General features: G+C 34.5%; 1 protein-coding gene across 2 annotated transcripts in view; it reads left to right on the forward strand.

Moving 5' to 3' along the window:
• The window catches only part of DPYD (dihydropyrimidine dehydrogenase), an 831,093-nt gene that overhangs the window by 342,631 nt on the left and 468,823 nt on the right, over window positions 1-19,639 (forward strand). For both annotated transcript variants that reach the window (XM_032302714.1, XM_032302713.1), the window contains exon 9: window positions 19,207-19,314. In XM_032302714.1, coding sequence (XP_032158605.1) covers window positions 19,207-19,314 — 108 coding nt within the window. The remainder of the gene's footprint in view (window positions 1-19,206; window positions 19,315-19,639) is intronic.

The raw sequence follows: 19,639 nt of genomic DNA on the forward strand, positions 1-19,639 counted from the left end.
AACAGCTCATTAAAACTGATCAACTTTGAGTGTATATAGAATAGGATTGGACTGGATTGGCACACTGGATAGGTTTAAATCTTACTGTGTTTTCAAATCAATATATGTGTTTTGACTATTTGATTAATATTAATTTTGAGACAGACTAATATAAATTTCCATTACCAAAATTCATAGAGAAACAGATTCCATTTTTAATTCAGTTCTGTTGGCAGAAGCAGTCATTGTTCTTAAAATAAAAATGTCAAAGTGATTCCCATCTCTCTGTTTTCTTGCTTTCTTTTCAGAAACTTTTAAACCAATCAAATTTTCACAGCCTACATTAAATATTTAAAAATCTAATGATAGAATAAATCACCCCTGCCTAGTTAAAATCACCATCCTCTGCTCTGTTGGTTTTAGAGTAGCAGTTGACTACCACTACCAAACTTCGGCTTTTCGAATTGTGAATCTATTACATAATTAATAAACAGAGATAAGACAGCCCTTGTGAAAGGAATATATATATGTTTTACATTTTCATTGGACATTGATATCTGTGTTGGAGGAAACAAGACAAATGTACTTTTTGCCAGGAGTTCATATAAAACCTCAAGTTACCTGTTTCATTTCAATTTTTTTAGTCTAGTATGCATTTTACTTATAAATGTGTGCTCTGAGCTGATGCCTGATTGATCCACTCTTACTTTTTCTCTGACCTGAAGCACAGCATTTATCCATCCACCATACATCTATCCAGTTCTTTGTTCCTTCCTTTAGTAAACATTTAACTGACCATCGCTTAGATGTAGCTGCCATTATGATTGGCACTCTATGTAATTTCATTTGATCCTCACAGCAGTCTTCCAAGACAAACCCTAGTATTTTAATTTTGCAATTAAGAAGGCTAATGCCCAAAAGTTAAACAACTTGTCAACACCATATTGTTAAGAGTTTCCTGCTCATCTTTGTTTCCTAGCGTAGACCTTGCAACAGAGAGAGCACTTAATGCTTATAATTGAATGAATAAGTGAAGTAGAATACATTTTACTACAGCTAACACTTATTTAGTGCATATTAAGTGCTATAAACATATCTGTGCTTTCTGTATATTCTTTCATTTCCTCACTACAAAAGCCCCAGTAAGCTCCACGCTATTAATTACCTTCATCTGTTTTATAGATGAGGGATCTGCGGAAAAGGTGGTTAGTGTGCTCAAGATCATATAGCTGGAAAATAGCCGAGTCAGGTATTTCGGCAGTGGCTCTGGAGTCTATGGCTCTGCCACCAGTTTATCACTGTACTTGATGCATTGTGAATGCTCCAAACTGTTTGCTACAATGATGGTAATGATGATGCAGAGTGGGAAATTTTGTCTGATGTACTGAGAAAGCTATTTTGTAATAATTACCAAATTTTCAAATTACAGTTACATGGATTCTCTTTAAATCCCTAGAACCACGTCATATTCATTTGCTTTTAACAACAAAATATCCTTTTTTATCTTTATAGAAAAATAAGAGTATATCTGCTTTATATGTAAGTGATTATCATACACACACACACACACACACACACACACACACACATACAGAGAGAGAGAGAGGGAAAAGGAAGGAGGGAGAGGGGAGGAAAATGGGTATAGTAGAGATACAAAACTAATGCTTAAACTGGTGTGTCTCCTCTTTCTCCCATCAAAGTCATTTTGCATTTTTAAAAACCCCCCAAAGTGCCAGTGTACCTGGATTTATGGTTTGGAAACAACTAATCATGATTTTAATAAGCGATGCATTCTTTTAAGTGCTTAAAAATAAAGGTTTTCACATGAAGATACTGGGCACAAAGTTACAATCTTTACAAAGTAATTTGAGGCGGACAAGGTAACCTCACCTTAAATCACATAGCAATAAAACAAACCAATCTGGAGTCTCTCTCGTGTAGTCAGGTGACCGTATGCCCTCAAAGATAGCTTTGCTTTTTAACCCATTGTGTGCACATTTTTCAGTATTTCATTCTGTCAGTAGAGGACCCTGAAAGCAGTGAGAGTAATGAAGAGGAATGATAGTTTAGATATATCCTTTCCTGGAATGCCAGTTGAATTAAATCTTTCATTCCCACTGCAGACATACAAATCTATAATCTCCTTTCAAGATGAATCCAGAATCAGGAGTCTGCATTCTTTTATTCTTGGTCAGGAGATTAAAATTGATCACAGGCCACACAAGGGAGTCAGCTGTAGTATCACAGCTCAATGTGGTTAACGAGGACAGCGCTTGCCTTCTGTTCTCTTAACTGTGCACTTACAAGTCACAAATATTATTGATTTCAGGGGTCATCCGAGGCTGTGGGGAGGTTGTGTGACTTGACAATATTTTGCTGTTTTTAGGGGATAAGAGCTATGAGTCCTGAAAGCAACTGGGACAAGTATAGTTTAAATTTGACAAATGAAGATTTATACTTTTTGAGCTGGCAAAGTCCTTCATGTAGAAATAATGAATGAAAATTTGAGAGTTGATTTAACATAGGTCAAATGACTTAAAATGAAAGAAGGAAAATAACGCTTTAATTATTACCCTTTCACCCAAATGAATTGATGATAGGTTTGTCATTGTAGATCTGTGCTTTAAACAAATGAATAGTGCTTAGAAGATCCTTTTACAAGACATCATTTAAATTTAAGTAGGCATAGTTTACCTAAAATCATTTGAAACTGTAGTGTAGGTGGGATGATATGTGAGTCATTACCTACTAATCTTTAAAGCATTTTTTTTTCCTTTCTGGTGAATAAAACTACTGTAATAACATTCAGAAAATTAAAGGTGCCACAGATCATTGTATGCTAAATTTTCAAGGGCTAGGTTCAAGCTTCTCTTATTTTTCTCTAATAATAAAGATTATATACTACCCTGAATATATATTTTATGTAATGGTAGAAGAAACACTTTATTTCAAACTTTTTATTAGATTAAATTTGGCTTAAGCACTTACTAATTATGAGATTTTAGAAAACTTATTTTACTGCCTTCAACCTCCGTTTGCTCATCTTTAAATGGTCATAAAGGTGTCTCCTGATAGAGTTGTCATGAGGCTCAAATATAAAAGAAATGTTTTTAAGTAATAAAACACTCTACATATGTAAACTCTTAAAATATTTATTATTACTGAGCGTGCACTTAAGACAGTTGGCGGTAGAAAGATCTTCTGAAATACATTTTCTGTCTTTTTCCTTATAATCTATAGAACACAATGGCATGATAGCAAGTTAAGGTTATGAAAGAGTCCATTCGGACTACAATGTGAAACTTATTGGACTAGATTAAATTACTGATACTGATACTGATAGTTTATATGCATTGTGTTCTAAGAAGCAGAATTCAAACAGCTTAGCATCAGGATACTGTTTTAAAAAATATGAAAATAATTATAAGAAATGGCTCTAAAACCATATATTGGAATAGAAATCATGTGTTCAGAAACTGAAATATATATAATATATGTGATTTTATATATATATATCATCATATGTATCATATTTATATATATTTTTATATATGTATGGTATGTGTGTTTGTGTGTGTGTGTGTGTTTGTGTATAGTGGGTGTGTATACATGTACACACACCAAAGCATTGACTACTGTCATTAAACCAAAGGTGTTTGGGATAGAATTCATTGATTTTTTTTTTTTTCCTTAAGTAGGCTCCATGCCCAGCATGGAGCCCAATGTGGGGCTCAAACTCAGGACCCTGAGATTGAGACCCAAGCTGAGACCAAGAGTTGGACACTTATCTAACTGAGAACACAGGCACTTCAACTCCATTTTTTTTTTAAGATTTTATTTATTTATTTGACAAATAGAGATGACAAGCAGGCAGAGAGACAGGCAGAGAGAGAGGAGGAAGCAGGCTCCCTGCTGAGCAGAGAGCCCCATGCGGGGCTCGATCCCAGGACCCTGAGATCATGACCTGAGCCGAAGGCAGCGGCTTAACCCACTGAGCCACCCAGGCGCCCCACAATTCCATTTTTTTTTTAATTTTTAAATTTTTGTTGATTTTTTTTTAAAGTGTGAGATTTTTATTGATACTGTCAATATATATGCTCTATCCACTATGGTTAGAGTGCTATAGGTGTTTTTGAATATAATTTAATTTTTGAATTTGTATATAGTGTATAGTTCATAGGGAATTTAAGTAATTTCCAAAGAGCAACAAGAATCTCCATTTGATCTCCCTGATTAAGCTACCATCTGCTACTACTATAGTTTCTTCATCTAATAATAGGAAAAGAGATGAGACCATTTGCCTATATAATGGGCTCCAATTATGATGAAAATAATTTTAATTATTATTAATTAAATTTCTCATGTCTGTATAATACTTCATGATTCAAGAGTCCTTCAAACAGCTCAAAGGAGGTGGTGTTACAAGCTTAATTTTACAGAGGAGGAAACTAAGGCATAGAGAGGTAGGCTGATTTGCTATGGATCACACAGCTAGTAGGTGAGGAAATTGAGAGCAAACCTAAGTATTCCTTTCTTGGTCATGCATTTCACCTGCCTGGGAGTATTTGGTTTTGCCTCAGAGGTCAAAAAATTTGTTGCAGGGTGAACTCACATGAATGTGCATTTTTGCAGAATTTCCAACTCCAGTGGAGGCAGAACAGTACTTCCCTAATCCAAAGCTTCAGTTTTCAGAGAAACCCTTCTAAAAATTGTTTAATCAATTATTATATAAGCTAAGTTAGATCCATTTTGTATTATCCACGCACAACTTAATGTGGAGTTGTCATTATTGACTAATTCTTTCTTTTTGAAATATTCTGTTGTGAATATATTCTCCATTAATACTGATTCCTAGGAGGACATGTGATATATTCCTCCTCTAGCAAAATCTCTCTTCCTATACTTCGGTTGCATTACCACTAGAAAATTTGCAGTGTGGGTATCAGCATAGGATTTATCCTGTTGCCTCTCCTGATTTGCCTAGTTTAATTAAATTGATTCTCATAGTTGCAATGTATTTATTTTTATTTTGTTAATTTTTTTTAAAGATTTTATTTATTTGACAGAGAGAGATCACAAGTAGGCAGCGGCAGGTGGGGGAGGGCAGGATCCCTGCTGAGCAGAGAGCCCAATACGGGGCTCGATCCCAGGACCCTGAGATCATAACCCAAACTGAAGGTAGAGGCTTAACCCACTGAGCCACCCAGGTGCCCCTATTTTGTTATTTTTGTTCTATTTTACATTCCCTCTCAATAAATCTACTTTAGTTATATTATTTCTAAAATTAATTGTAGGTCAGTAGCCTTGCATTATACTTGAAATTCAAGGATGAGTCCTTAAAAAAAAAAAAATATTCTTTCGAACATCTGTTTCTCTGTGCTTTGTAGTATATATTTTTATATACTAGATAATTTTTAAAAATTGTATGTATTCTGTAGACAAGAAAGTTTGAACTCATACCTCTCTTCTCCTGGCTTCCAGCATACCACTTTCTCCTGGATCACTTATTAACTGATATACCCTCAATCTGTTTGGGTTCTTCTTCCTCTTTCCTTCTCTAAGTGTTGGTTATGTTATCTAGGGCTCTGTTCTTAGCTTTCTCTTCTGTTTACTGTATACACTTCACTCTAGGATTAGCTTATTAGCATTCATGACTTCTAGTGCAATTATTTTGCTCATAATTTTCAAATCCGTTTGTCCAGACCAGATTTCTCCCATGAGCTGCAGGCATGAAGTTTTACCTGTTTATTACTTAAAGGACAACTCTCTTGGATGTCCCACATTCCATTGCATTATATCCAAATGGAACAACATTATTCCCTTAAGACCTGTTCCTCCTCTAGTCTCCTGGGTTAGTCAAGCACACCACTCTTGAGGTACCCACCAAAACAGAAAAGTAAGACTTACTTTACCCCCATCTTTCCCTCTAAATCCTAAACTACTAGGGACCAAAGTCTAAGAAATTAACTCCTAAATATCTCTGGGGTGTGTTTTTATTCTCCTGTATCCCCACTGTCAGTATTTCAGTGTGAGTCCTCTTCTTCTCCCTTTAAAGTTAGTGTAATGGAAGAGAGTTAAAAACATACCTCTAGGAAATCCAGAGTCACATTTTCAAATGCCATATAGAGATTTTCTTTGAAGTATAGAATTTCATTCAAAATCTGCATTTCATTCCTCAGTATCTCCATATTTGTACTAGTACAAACACCATAATTTAAATTGGTTATCTTTGAGTGTAATTCTTGCTGTGGAAGGGTAAACTGTGTTTATACTCAAGTTTTGGACCCTCCCTGCAATGCTGTGCTAATGGAGATGACTAGCAATCCAGGTTGAGCAGAACAAGTGTTCCTTTCTTATCTAGATTTATGCAGCATCCCCTACGTGGTCTACTCCCATCATTCTCACTACATTTTAATCAATTCCACATGCTACTACCAATTTGTCCTTCTTGATATACAAAGTTGATTATATAATTTCCCTGCGATATCTTCTCAACGTCAAATCCAGATTCCTTGGTGTGACTTGCATGGTTCTTAATGGTCTAGTGTCCGTCTGTCTGTCAGATTTTAAATTTTGCCATTCCCTGTCCCCTCCTATCTGCTCCCCTGATCCCTAGTCTAGTCAGATGGACATCTTACCCTTTTATGCCTTTGTATATGTCACTCATTATTACCCTCCCCCACCTTTTTTTAATCACTGGAAATGTTCATCTTTCGAGACTCAGATTGAGCATCCTTGTCTCCTTTCAGGTGAAATGTGCTTTATATGTGCTTCTGTGCACTTACCTATGTATTCCTCTATCATAGTGGGTACCTTGCTTTATTCTAAGTTTTTGATTACATGTTCTTCTCCCATTTGATTGGAAACTGTTTATCTATGTATCCCTAGCACCTAATATGTAAGCTAGCACATAGTAGGCATTCAATAAATATTAATGAATGAGTAGTTAAATGAAACATCAAAGATTTCTATTTCTATATCTCAATCACAATTAAAAATCACAGCTGGTGGCATGCCTGGGTGGCTCAGTTGGTTAAGTGGCTGCCTTCGGCTCAGGTCATAATCCCAGTGTCCCGGGATCGAGTCCCACATCAGGCTCCTTGCTCAGCAAGGCTCAGCAAGAAGCCTGCTTCTCCCTCTGCTACTGCCTACCACTCTGTCTGCCACTCTCGCTGCCTGTGCTCACTCTCTCTCTCTCTCTCTGACAAATAAATAAAATCTTAAAAAAAAAAAATCACAACTGGTATCCAAATCTAAAAATTGATCGTAAGAGACCATGGGTTTGTTTGGCTTTTTTATGTAACAAAAATTTCAGAACTCGATATTCAAAAAAGAATATATTGAACCTGCCAAATTTTACATCTTGGGTTACCAATATTTAAGAAATGTCAGTTGGCACTAAGTTTCAAACGTTATATATAGTTTTGTTGCTGTTATGGTTGTTGTTATGGTGTTGTATATTAAAATTATGTTAAGTATCAAGGAAGGTACAAGTATGAAAATAATGGGGTTTTAAAGTTTGAAATATGTGAAATCCATTTTATTTATTAGCCTTTGCCATATGTCAGTCACTGTGCTACGCAATTACCATATTATTGAGATACGTTACCTCAATTAATCCCCTATAAGGCAGGTTTTATAGATAAAGAAATTGAGACTTAAAATAACTGTGATGATGCAAGGTTACTTGGCTAATGCATAAAGGAGTATGATATGATATGATGTTAAAACCATTACTTTCTCTTACACCAGGCCCAACATACTTCTAGATTCTTGTATACAGTGGTATTCATTCATTGTGTTTAATGATTGTCAAATATGGATAATTACATTGTATTTTGGCATTTACAGTCACACTCTGGGCATTTGGAATGGCATTTGGATAAATAATACAGTGTAACTGATTTAATCTTGGTGAATGTGATTCTTTAACCACTTTTGAGTCACTTAGAGAATGTAATGAAAGTATAGACCCTCTGCACACATACACAGTAAAATGATATTGAAGGGGTTCAGAATGGGCCTCCCCAAAAATGTCATTTTGGGATGTGGATTCCTTTGGGCTGAAGTCAATCAAAGCCCAAAAAACTCAGGAAGAGCTTTTATTTCCTATTAACTACCTAAAAGAAATTAGAGGACCTAGTCCAAAAAGAAAACTATCACCAGAAATAACTACAAAGAACATACACTAGCTCTTGGGGGAAACTTGGCAGGACTTGGAGATCAAAATCTTCTCTATGTCCCATTGTTTCTGTAGAATAGGACATAGCAAACATTTGTTTACTAAACATTTGCTCTTCCCATCATCCTATAAAATTGTCTTTCTTTCAATTGCAGTTCAGTCCCCCGTACCCTTCACAGTTAGCTCAGGATGGCATATAAGCCTCAACTGCTTGACTTCCTGTGGGTTTCATATTCTTCTGGGAGGGGTTTCCAATATGTTTGTGATTAAGATTGTTTTTCTCCTGTTAATCCATTTTATGTTAATTTAGTGAATTAGGTCAGCTAGAACTAGAAAGGCAAAGGAAAAATTCTTCCTCCCCTATAATACATACACAAAAATGTACTTTTTTGAATATATTGGTTTTCTTGAGAAACTCAGGCAATGTTCAGAACTCCATTTCTAGGTTATCTCCATATTTTGTGGATGAACAAACTGAAGTTTAAGGTTAACCACATGTTTCTGAACTGATTGACTATTTCTATCCACCAAGAATGTCTTTTGGAGAGTAATTACTTTATGGAATTTCCTGAATTCCTAGAAAAGTATTCTAATTTTGAGACTCTTACTCAGCAACATGTTGGAAACACAAAATACAGTAAAAGCATATTTAAGGATGGAAATAATTTATACTTTTCTTACATCAAACACATTTCTTGAAAAAGATGTATTGAGATAAGTATTTTCTTGTGAAATTTACAGAATTACAGTAGTGATTCAGAGTAAGATAAATGAATTTGCACAGAAACGTATTACTTGTATTTAAAAGGAAAATGCATAATTAAGTGAAATGACTTTGAGGTGTGAGTATCATTGCAAGATAAAAGAATTATATAGTAATAGAATCAGTAGGTGTGATTGTGAATTGCATTTTCTACTTGTAAAATTAAGTTGCTTCAGCAAGATAGAGCTATACTATCCTTACTTATCCACATAAAAGTTCTATAAAGAAATATATTTTTGTAAGGCTTTTCATTTTAGAGGTGAAAAAACTGGTTTAACATCTTGGGCATGAACTTTGACCTAATAGCTGGTAAGTTATAGGATTAGGAGTCCATTCAAGGTCTTCTACTTTGGACCCACTCAGCTTTCCATTGTTTCACAGACCTGCCTGGGGAGAATCTCAGAGACCCAAAAACCTAGTTCCAGCAGCTGAGTCACCAAGCACATTTAGTGTGTGGTCTTTATTTTAAAGCCTGCCATTTGCTTCCTCAGGCTTGCATTGTTCCACTTTGCAGAGCTATGAAGGCCAGAGCATACTTGGGTGACTCAAAATGATTCTTAGCTTTCATTTCAGTTTTAATCCATGACCCTGGCTCTTACATTATGTTTCACTTCATTTTATTCTGGTAATATAGCAACGATTTGTTTGGCTTTAAAGGAAACAGTTTAACTGCATCATCTAAATGCATGTTATGTTAAAAATTATTAAAGTTTTCGATAGAGAATACCTTGGCCTCACAATATAGTTGTAAATTCACTAGAACAATTACAAATAAAGAGGCTACCGGTGCCTGTACTTAAGAATTTATTTGAATAAAAAAAATGTAGAAGTGCAATTTTATAAAGACCTTTGAGAAAGTAACTAACAGAATACAATGAATGTGCTGTACCTTTACTGGTGATTAACACATTAGTAATACTTTTGAGATTACATTTTTAAAGGGTCTTCTCCCTTCTACAGAATGTGTGTTTATGGTGGCAGCTTTAATGCTATTTCCTGCTGTGCAGTTCAATAGAGTATGTTTTTAGGTGGTTGGTTGAGGGTTTTTTTCGTTATGTATGTCGATGGAGATAAGTGTTTTAATTACTTTTTTAATGTCTGTGCTTTTGTATTTTTCTCCTCTCTTCCCTTTTATTTCCTGCTGTTGAGATTACTGCCTCATCTCCACAGCAGGTGGCTGTTGCAAATTTGTTTTCTTTGTAAGCCTGGTAGATTTATTTTGTAATATAACTGTTCCTTTTTAGTATTTTATTATTAATGATTTCTTTACTTTGGAATATAGTATACTTACATAGTCCTAAATAGTAATTTCTTAACACATCTAAGAATTCCAATCATTAAGGAAAAAACCTCTGCCCGAGGCATATTGTTTGAGGGTTTTTTTTTTTTTTTTTTTTTTGCTTACTCTTACTTCATGATGTGAAGATTAAAATTTAAGGAAATTGTTTTATAGCAAGAGCCAAATGAGAGTGAGAAACGGAGAAAAGAGAAGGGAAGGAAATAAAGAGAAAGAGGCCCAAGAGATAAAGCACACTTTAATAAATAATACCAGAAATCAAAGTGATAGGTAGAATTTTGTGACAGAAATAGGAAATTACATTAATATATCTTTTCTAGAAGAGAGGTATTTTTTTTCTTTTCAGCGTAACAGTATTCATTGTTTTTGCACCACACCCAGTGCTCCGTGCAATCTGTGCCCTCTCTAATACCCACCGCCTGGTTCCCCCAGTCTCCCAACCCCCAGCCCCTTCAAAACCCTCAGATTGTTTTTCAGAGTCCATAGTCTCTCATGGTTCACCTCCCCTTCCAATTTCCCCCAACTCCCTTCTCCTCTCTATCTCCCCATGTCCTCCATGCTATTTGTTATGCTCCACAAATAAGTGAAACCATATGATACTTGTCTCTCTCTCTGCTTGACTTATTTCACTCAGCATAATCTCTTCCAGTCCTGTCCATGTTGCTACAAAATTTGGGTATTCGTCCTTTCTGATGGAGGCATAATACTCCATAGTGTATACGGACCACATCTTCCTTACCATTCGTCCGTTGAAGGGCATCTGGGTTCTTTCCACAGGTTGGTTACCATGGCCATTGCTGCTATAAACATTGGGGTCCAGATGGCCCTTCTTTTCACTACATCTGTATCTTTGGGGTAAATACCCAGTAGTGCAATGGCAGGGTCATAGGGAAGTAGAAGAGAGTTTTTAGGGAGATCTTGTTTGTATTAAAATTAAATTTTAATTACTAAAATAATTTCTACTAATTATAAGACAACTGGGATATCACAGAAGTATAAAGAAAAATACTTAATCTTTTTTTTTTTTTTTTGGTCCAATATTTTGTTGGTTTGGTTGTTTCATAGGTCTCTTTATACAAAAAGAACAGTAGTTAAGATGGATCCTGAGTATAGGGAATTATATTTGTCAGGAAAGTAAAACACATTGAAGGATATTTTGTCCATTTTTTAATTCTTCAGCATTATTTTATCAATTAAAATAGTCTCTCTTCTCTATTTTATTCCAAATATATAACGAGAACAAAAAATATGAGACCAAAATGCACAGTGAACCATAATCACATTTTGTTATATGAAATTGCTGAATATTTTATGACAGGTTAATAAGTTCTCTAGAAAAATTTTAACTACTTAAAATTGGTTTATTTCATATGTTTTGCACTTGTGAACACATTGCTTTCTTAATATATTTATGTTGTTTTTCACCCATAAATACTACTCTGATTTGGAGCCTAATATTCAGCTCTAATACAAAGTTGTATTTATTGATCTCATTGGTGTGATAGAACTTGTACATGTCTTCTACGTGAAATCATAAAAACCAACTGAAGTATGTCCACAATAGCATAGTAGGAAGTATCATCTTTGGTTCTTTCATTCTCTTCTCCAGTGCTTTTTGAAATTTACTGTTTTGAACATAAATACAAAAAAGACCATAATCCAGTGTCAGATTTTCAAAATTGTATGAGTGCTCAGTACTTCTCTTGATTCTGGATTTCATTGTCTTTTACATGTGTCCGTATAGAAAAATAACTTATATAATGGGAAAAAATATGATTTGAGATGGTGACTTCATTCATAGCATTTTTTTTAAAGTCTTCACCTTGTTAAGTGCTAACCGATTGTGTGATACACATGATTAAGGCATGTGGTCACATTGAGAAAGAAACTAGACAGCAGTTACATGAAACAGATGTTTAATGGGGATTTGAAAAATCAATGAAATGAACACTATTGTGATGCATGGTGATCTGATTTCATATGTGTTATATTGAATCACTCCGTTCTTTCTGAATTCAGTCTGAACTAAATGTATTTACAGTGGGGCATTGGGGAAAAGATGGGGAGTTTTATTGAGGAAGGGAGCACAATGGGCCATCATTGATCTGTTCTCTTTCTAGTCAATATATAGATCCTAGAGTGATAACCCATATGGCACTGTTGTCTCTGGGAAACATATAAATCCTTCGAGTCATGTAAGTGATCTTTAAGTGCTGATGAAAAACTTTATAATCCATTGTGGAATTCTGGAATACTTGGGTCCTTGAAAGGAGTGTTTGACTTCCATGGTATAATCCCAGCACTTTGGGCTTGACATAAGACTAGTTTACCTTTTCTAATAAGTATAGACACATCCAGATACAAATGTATATCCATAAATACATGTATTTATCATTTTATTCCCACATTCACATGTCTTACATGTAGCCATTTAAGTGTCTTTTTTGTGATTAATTGCAATAGCTTCTATTTTTGGAAGTATTTACTGTGAATCTTTTTACCCCATGAGTCTTTATTTTCCATGGTTTTTATACTTTGCCTAAGACAGTAAGAATGACTAAGATTTCAGTGGTGTTTTAGATTTACCAGAGTGCTTTTATGTACATTTTTCTACCTAATTTTGAGAACAAATCTATACATCAATAGGGTCATTTTCATTCTAAAATCAAGGAATTTGAGAGCCATCATATTAAGTAATTATATCCAAATATAGCTAGAAAGGGGAAGTAATGAAACTAGAACCCAATTCTTCAGACTCCTAGGTCAGTGCTCTTGGAGGCCTGATGTTACTCTAACTGCTCCCATTTGAATGCCAAATTAAACATGAGAGGGTCTTAATCTTGCTAATTTCCTGGTCCATTGTAGTCTATACAGTGAATGAGGTCAGAATACCCTGGTTTGGCTACTGTCTTTTATTCTAGACAAGGTTGCTAAGTTTTATGTACTCTGATACCAATCTGCCTAACACCGACCACTTAAATGCATAGTAATATTAATTGTGCATATCATGGATTAGGTGAACCTTTAATTTATGTCTGTACAAGTGTATCACTTTATTATATAAAAACAAAAGCTTTTTTTAGGGAGCTTTTCACATCTCTGCAAAGAGCTTCACATTTGTATTCATTTTATTCTCCTAACAATACTATGATGAGGCTGCTGCTGCCCAGAAAGAGTAATTTACTGGCCCAAGGTCATAGTAGCTAGTAAGTGCTAAAACTCGAATTTTAATGCAGGAAGTCTGACTTTAGAGGTTTTGCTCTTATTCACATACTCTCTTTACCAGTAATGATAGAAATAAGTCAATTGGCATTAAGATTTTTTTTTTTAAGTTTTAATAAACAGAAATAAAGAAAAGCAGTGTTTACAGAGGGACATTTCTCTGACGTAGACATGGATGGATCGCTGTGGTGGATAGCGTGGTGTCCCTCAGTGAGAGTTTTTTTTTAATGAATCCATGTGTAATCTGCACATTTTAGTGTTCTTCCTCATGCAGCGCCATTCCCCAGAGGAGGTTTAGGAAATGAGGACTGTGAGCACACAACATGTTTCCTTCTGTGAGAAGAAAGTGAAATCTCAGATACAAAAGTACTTGGAAAAGCGAAAAACTTAGGATATTTGCCATCAGACACATTTTGCTATTTTCAGCCACTGGTGAATAGTGACATAATCAGTGGTATTTTGTCTGCTAACATCTTCTTACCGACAGAGCACTAATATGGAATAACAAGAATTGACAAACCTGTAGAGAATTTGGTATGCTCTCGACCCATTTCTATAATCCACATTACATGTTTCTGTAAGCCACATTCCTTTGCCAGGAACTTGGGGCAGTCTCTCAGTGTTCTGTCTTCTATGTCTGTGGGATTCGTGAGGCATCTGGTCACTGTCTTTCCCACGACAGCTTAGCTGTCATTCAAGTGGATGTCATCAAGAATGAGAGGCATCACATGAATGCTTTCTCCCTTCAATTAACACCAAATAAGCGAGCCAGTGAAGTAACACAGGCGGATATTATAAAATCTGGGGAATTCTTAAACATGTCCTACCATACCTGTGAGAACCCAGCCTTAAAAGCTTAGTACTAGATGATAACATGAAACAGAGTATTTAATATCCTATTAATGTTAACTGAAGTTGTGCAGAACTTAATATGAACACAAAAATTTATTATATACACTGCTGTTATGTATTCTGTAGTTGTTCCAGAGAGAGGTGCTTTGGAAACACAGCAGAGATACATATTTCAAAGACTATCAAATATTGAAAAATAACTAGCAGATACCCAAGAGGAATACAGTTAAGAAGGAAAACAATTCAAAAATGAATTGTACTAGAGAAAATAATCACAAAACAAAGATACAGCCTAGAGAAGCAACCTGTCTTTTCTCTATCACTGGATTGGAACCTGGCCACAGACACATTCTCTGTTGTGTGCGTACCTTTGGCCTTACAGTGAAGCATTTAATGCATATCTGTTAAGTGATTTAGGTATCACTTGTTAAGTAACATCACATTATAAAGGGGCTCATTGATGACATTGTATATTAAAAAAGGCAGCATTTTGAAGTTAATGCATAGACTCTATAACCAGAATGTCCAGATTAGAAATTGGTACTGCTACTTACTTGTTCTCTGACTGTTTGCAAAGTTACTTAAGCTCTATGTGTCTCAGTTTCTTCATATCTAAAATGCAGAAAATAATGTTCTTTGTTTCACAGGATTGTTTTGAGAATTAAATGAGTTAATATGTAAAAACCATCTATATGCCAGGCATCTAGAACAGTGACTATAATCTAAATAATCTAAATCTAAAATCTAAATGTAAATAATCTAAATCTAAAAAAATAATATATGGTAAATTATACTTTCTGTGATATAAGCAGAATTTTGTTTATTTATTTTAGTAGAAGCTGAAATTTTTCATTTTGCAATAGTTCTTAAGGTGGTGTTCCTTTTAATAAATTTATATGCTAAAACATCGAAAACTTCAATAACTATTCTAGAGGAACAAAGAAACTCTCTGGCCTTCTTGAAAGACAAGAGAACACTGTACCTCTACTAAGCTGAGCTGTTTTGTTTGTCAAATCTTTGTCAATTCTTCTTTATTCATAAACCTCCTTCTTCCCACTGAAAGGTGAATTAAAAAGTCATTTCAGTGTCATTTTGAAATCATTCTGATAGAGACACATACCTTATTTATTAATATGCCACCTACTCTCACGGAAATCTTCCTTTGATAGATGGGTATTTGCAAGTTTCATTATCTCTCATATTTCACTTAAGATTGCTTCATTTTTCTTTTTTTGTAGCACTTTGTTTAAATTTGCTAAGGTTTAATACTTTAAACTCTATTCTTTCCTTGCCATAAGATGTGAAATTTGGGAGAATTGATAAACTACAGAATAAATAAATCTATCTTAATATTAATAGTTAATGTTTAATGAGCATTCATTATGTTTTAAGTCTCAATGCTTAATATACATGGTTGGATGGATGGATAGATTGATGGATAAATACGTAGATAAATTCCTTTAAATCTCACATTAGTGAGAGGTGTGTAATTGTTGTCCTTAGTGGAATTATTAGGAGATCTATAGATACAGATATATCATATTATAGAATTTATTTCAAGGAGTTGGCTTATGTAATTGTGGAAATTGATAAATTTGAAATCTGTGGGCTGGGCCAGCAGGCAATATTTCTTCTTCCTCCGGGAAACTTCAGTTTTATTCTTAAGGCCTTTCCACTGGTTGGATGAGGCCTACCCACATGATCAAGACAGTCTCCTTTACTTAAAGTCAACTGATTATAGATGTTAACCATATTTATAAAATGCCTTCATAGCAATATGTAGATTAGTCCTTGACCAGAACATCTGATAGTCTAGCTAAGTACATGTAATTACTGGCACTCCCAAAAGATCACAGAGATGGTAAATGAGAGAGGAAGACCTCACCCCAGAGTCTGGCTAATGATAAAGGTCCTGCTCTTAATCACCCCACAGCATCATGGTTAGCAGACTCTAGGGCACTTTTGCAGCTGGGCCAGACTACCAAACATTCTGTGAGGAGGGCTTCAGATGCATTGCCCTAGGTCATAAGGGATGACCTGCCACCCAGGTCAGGGAGAAGACTTCCCTGGACCTTGGGACCTTAAAAGGTGTGTGCCCTGGGGTGTGGCTAAAGAGGCTGCAAGAATGAATAACACATGGATCCTGCCCCATTTCTGGCTCATTGTTTCTCTCATTAAGCCATTATCCATAAGTCAGAACATCTAACTGGTGCCCTCCTGAACATTTACAGAAAGAATCTGATCCAGTAAATGTTAAATTCATTAGAGTGATAAATGCAGAATGGGGTAAAAGTGCAGGAAATTCAGTTGTCCTCGTCAGTCTCTTGATCCAAGTGAAAAAGTGAATTTAAATTTTACCAAAGCTTTTTTCTTGTGAAATAATTCTTGCAGGATAGGAAAAGTCTTCCCCGTGGATCCAGTGGTATATTCAGTAAGAATGCCTTGCATTTCTTTAGAAATGTTGTTTTAGCAGTAGGTCTATAGAAAATAATCACGATGTAAATTTCTCTCTCTGTCTTAATCATGGCAAGTATTGAAAAAAGCTCAGACTAAGAGTTAGTTAGTAAAGGGAGGATATTAGACTCTATTGACAGTAAATGCAGAACTTTTATCTGCCATGTACATTTTCTGTGCTTTGTTTTTGATCTTCTTTAAAGATTTTTGTTTACCATATCTCCTTGAAATTGCACAGCACTCCATGTTGTTTTTCTTGTGTGTGTGTGTGTGTGTGTGTGTGTGTGTGTGTGTGTGTGTTTATAGGAAAATGAAGTGCTATAGAACATATGCTATCTCTATAATATAGTAACATATGTAAGAGGGGAGACAGGGTCCTTATTTAAATTTCAAAATGGTGTGTGTGTGTGTGTGTGTGTGTGTGTGTGTGTGTGTGTGTGTTGGTTAGACTAATCAGATGTGCCTAAAACTATAGTCATCTTTTAAAGCTTTCAAGAAAAATTGTTTTGTTATTAGAGTCTTCAAGTACATACTCCACTATTTTTATGTAACCGTAACCATTCCCTATCCTAGTCTTTCTAAAAGAATTATATAAATAACCACACATTTATGTAATAGTTTCCATGTTATAAATATACCCAAGGAGTAATCCTTTGTGTCAGAAAATGAGGAAACAGTCTTATTTCATTTATAAAGAAGCCAAAGCATGGTATGTTAACTAACTGGAATTTAAGAAAAGCTTTAAAAAAAAAAAAAAAGCCACCAAAGCAAAGTAAATCAAATGACTTGCCTACCTTCCTAGATAAATAAAATAATTTTAATGACAAGTGATCTTAAACTAATAATCTATGAGCAAAGGGCAAATCCTTGGGAGGAAGCAATGCTGGACAGGGAAGAAAAATGTTTGAATTAATTTGAAGGATCAAAGCAGTCTGTTGCTGGTTATACACTCACTCAATCCACAGACCCCTTCAGCTTTCAGATGAGATAGGGTACCTACCTTATCATACTTAAGAAAGTCATTCTTAGGCCATCCTTATTACTCTAGGTGTCCACCAACATACTCATTGCTTTTCATTTACAATAAAATGAAATCCTACCTCTCTAGAATAACCCAGAGCTTGGGGAAGTAAATAAAGTTAAACTATAAATATTCCCCTGTGTTTATGGATCTGAGATGAGTTAATTCTATACTTTTCTATGGTAGGATGATTGCTGTCAGATTTGCTTTGTTTATACTTTGAAAAAAAAATAGTCTGCTATTCATTTTCTTTTCAAAATTTTGGCAGTTAGTTCCTAATTATATGGTTGATGAATGCTTGTTGTAGAAAATTTGGAAAATAAAGAAATAATGAAAAAATATATTATCCACAGTCCCACCACCAGAAATGATCACCATTCAAATTTTATGAAACTTGTGTCAAACTATATAGTTTTGTATCCTGCTAGTTCATTTCAGACTATATTTTGACTACAGTTCAATTCCGATATTTTTCAAATATTCATTTTAGTGGCTGCCTTGTGTTCTTTTTTTTTTTTTTTTTTTGCCTTGTGTTCTGTTGCCTTTTTCTTTTTCAAAGTAAGCTCACTCATTTTATTGGCATTCTGGTTTTCCTTCATTCTCTCTCTCTCTCTCTTTGCATTGACTATTTATGCACATTAAGTCTTTATTTGCATGTTTTAGTGTTCCCTTAGTATAGATTCAAAACTATTTTCTAGAAATCGAGCACCAATATGTATTTGCACCAAAGAGTATGAGAAGTCCCATTTTCACCCTTGCCATATAGTCTAATTTTCTTAAATTTTTTTACTTTACTTCTTAATAGGCAGGAAATAATATTTCATTGTTTTAAATTATAGTTCCTAAATTACTAATGTATTTAAAGTTTTGGTGCTTAGAAGCTGTTTGTATTTTTCATTATCCCTATTTCATTATCCATTCTTTTATTGTTAAAATAATGCTCCAAATAATCAATAGCTGATTTTTTGTGTTAAAATACATCTTTTCTTCCAAGTTTTTTTTTTTTTCTTTGAATGATCTGTCATATTCAGGACTAGATACATATATATCCATATTGTGTTTAGTTTTTAATTTGTGATTTTTTTTATATTTAGTACTCTAATACACTAGAAATTTATTTTTATTTATGATATGAGGAAATAATATAACCTTAAACACTAAATGTACGTGTATTGTATGTATCCATGTTTCTGTATATACCCATATGTGTACTTGAATGTATGATTTATGGTGTGTGCTTAGTTATATAGTAAAGGTATACACTGAGGTCTGTCACAATGTATTATATATATTTTTATGTTGGTTTGCTTACAGATTTTTTTTTCTTCTCAGAACCACATTATTTTCATGATCTCAGCTTTCTACTTTTTAAAAATATAGAGTAGGAAAAACCGCCTTCTTCTGCTAATGAGATTTTATAAATTTTTATTACTTAGGTTTGCCAGACCCCAATAAAAACCATATCTTCAAAGACCTGACCCAGAACCACGGATTTTACACATCCAAAGACTTTTTGCCACTTGTGGCCAAAAGCAGTAAAGCAGGTAAAACATTGTTTTGTATTCCTACTGTTGCCTATGTTGTTTCTTTATTATAAATTTATGTTCAATCTAGGCTCAGGGGGACACTGTTCAAATCTCAAATCATTTTTGCTACAGCAATATAAAGTTTAAAACAAGTATGATGTAATCATTTTTCAGGATCATCCATTTGTTTTAATCTTCCAATCAAATATCATCATAAGGATTTTTTTCCATTCTGTCATATAGAGGTCTACACTGCATGATGTTAAAGTTTCTTCAAAGGAAGAGTCTTAAACAAATATTGGAAGATGTTCTTTTTTTTTTTTTTTGACTTTATTTATTTGAC

The sequence above is a fragment of the Mustela erminea genome, chromosome 10 (assembly GCF_009829155.1).
Source record: "Mustela erminea isolate mMusErm1 chromosome 10, mMusErm1.Pri, whole genome shotgun sequence".
NCBI lineage: Eukaryota > Metazoa > Chordata > Mammalia > Carnivora > Mustelidae > Mustela > Mustela erminea.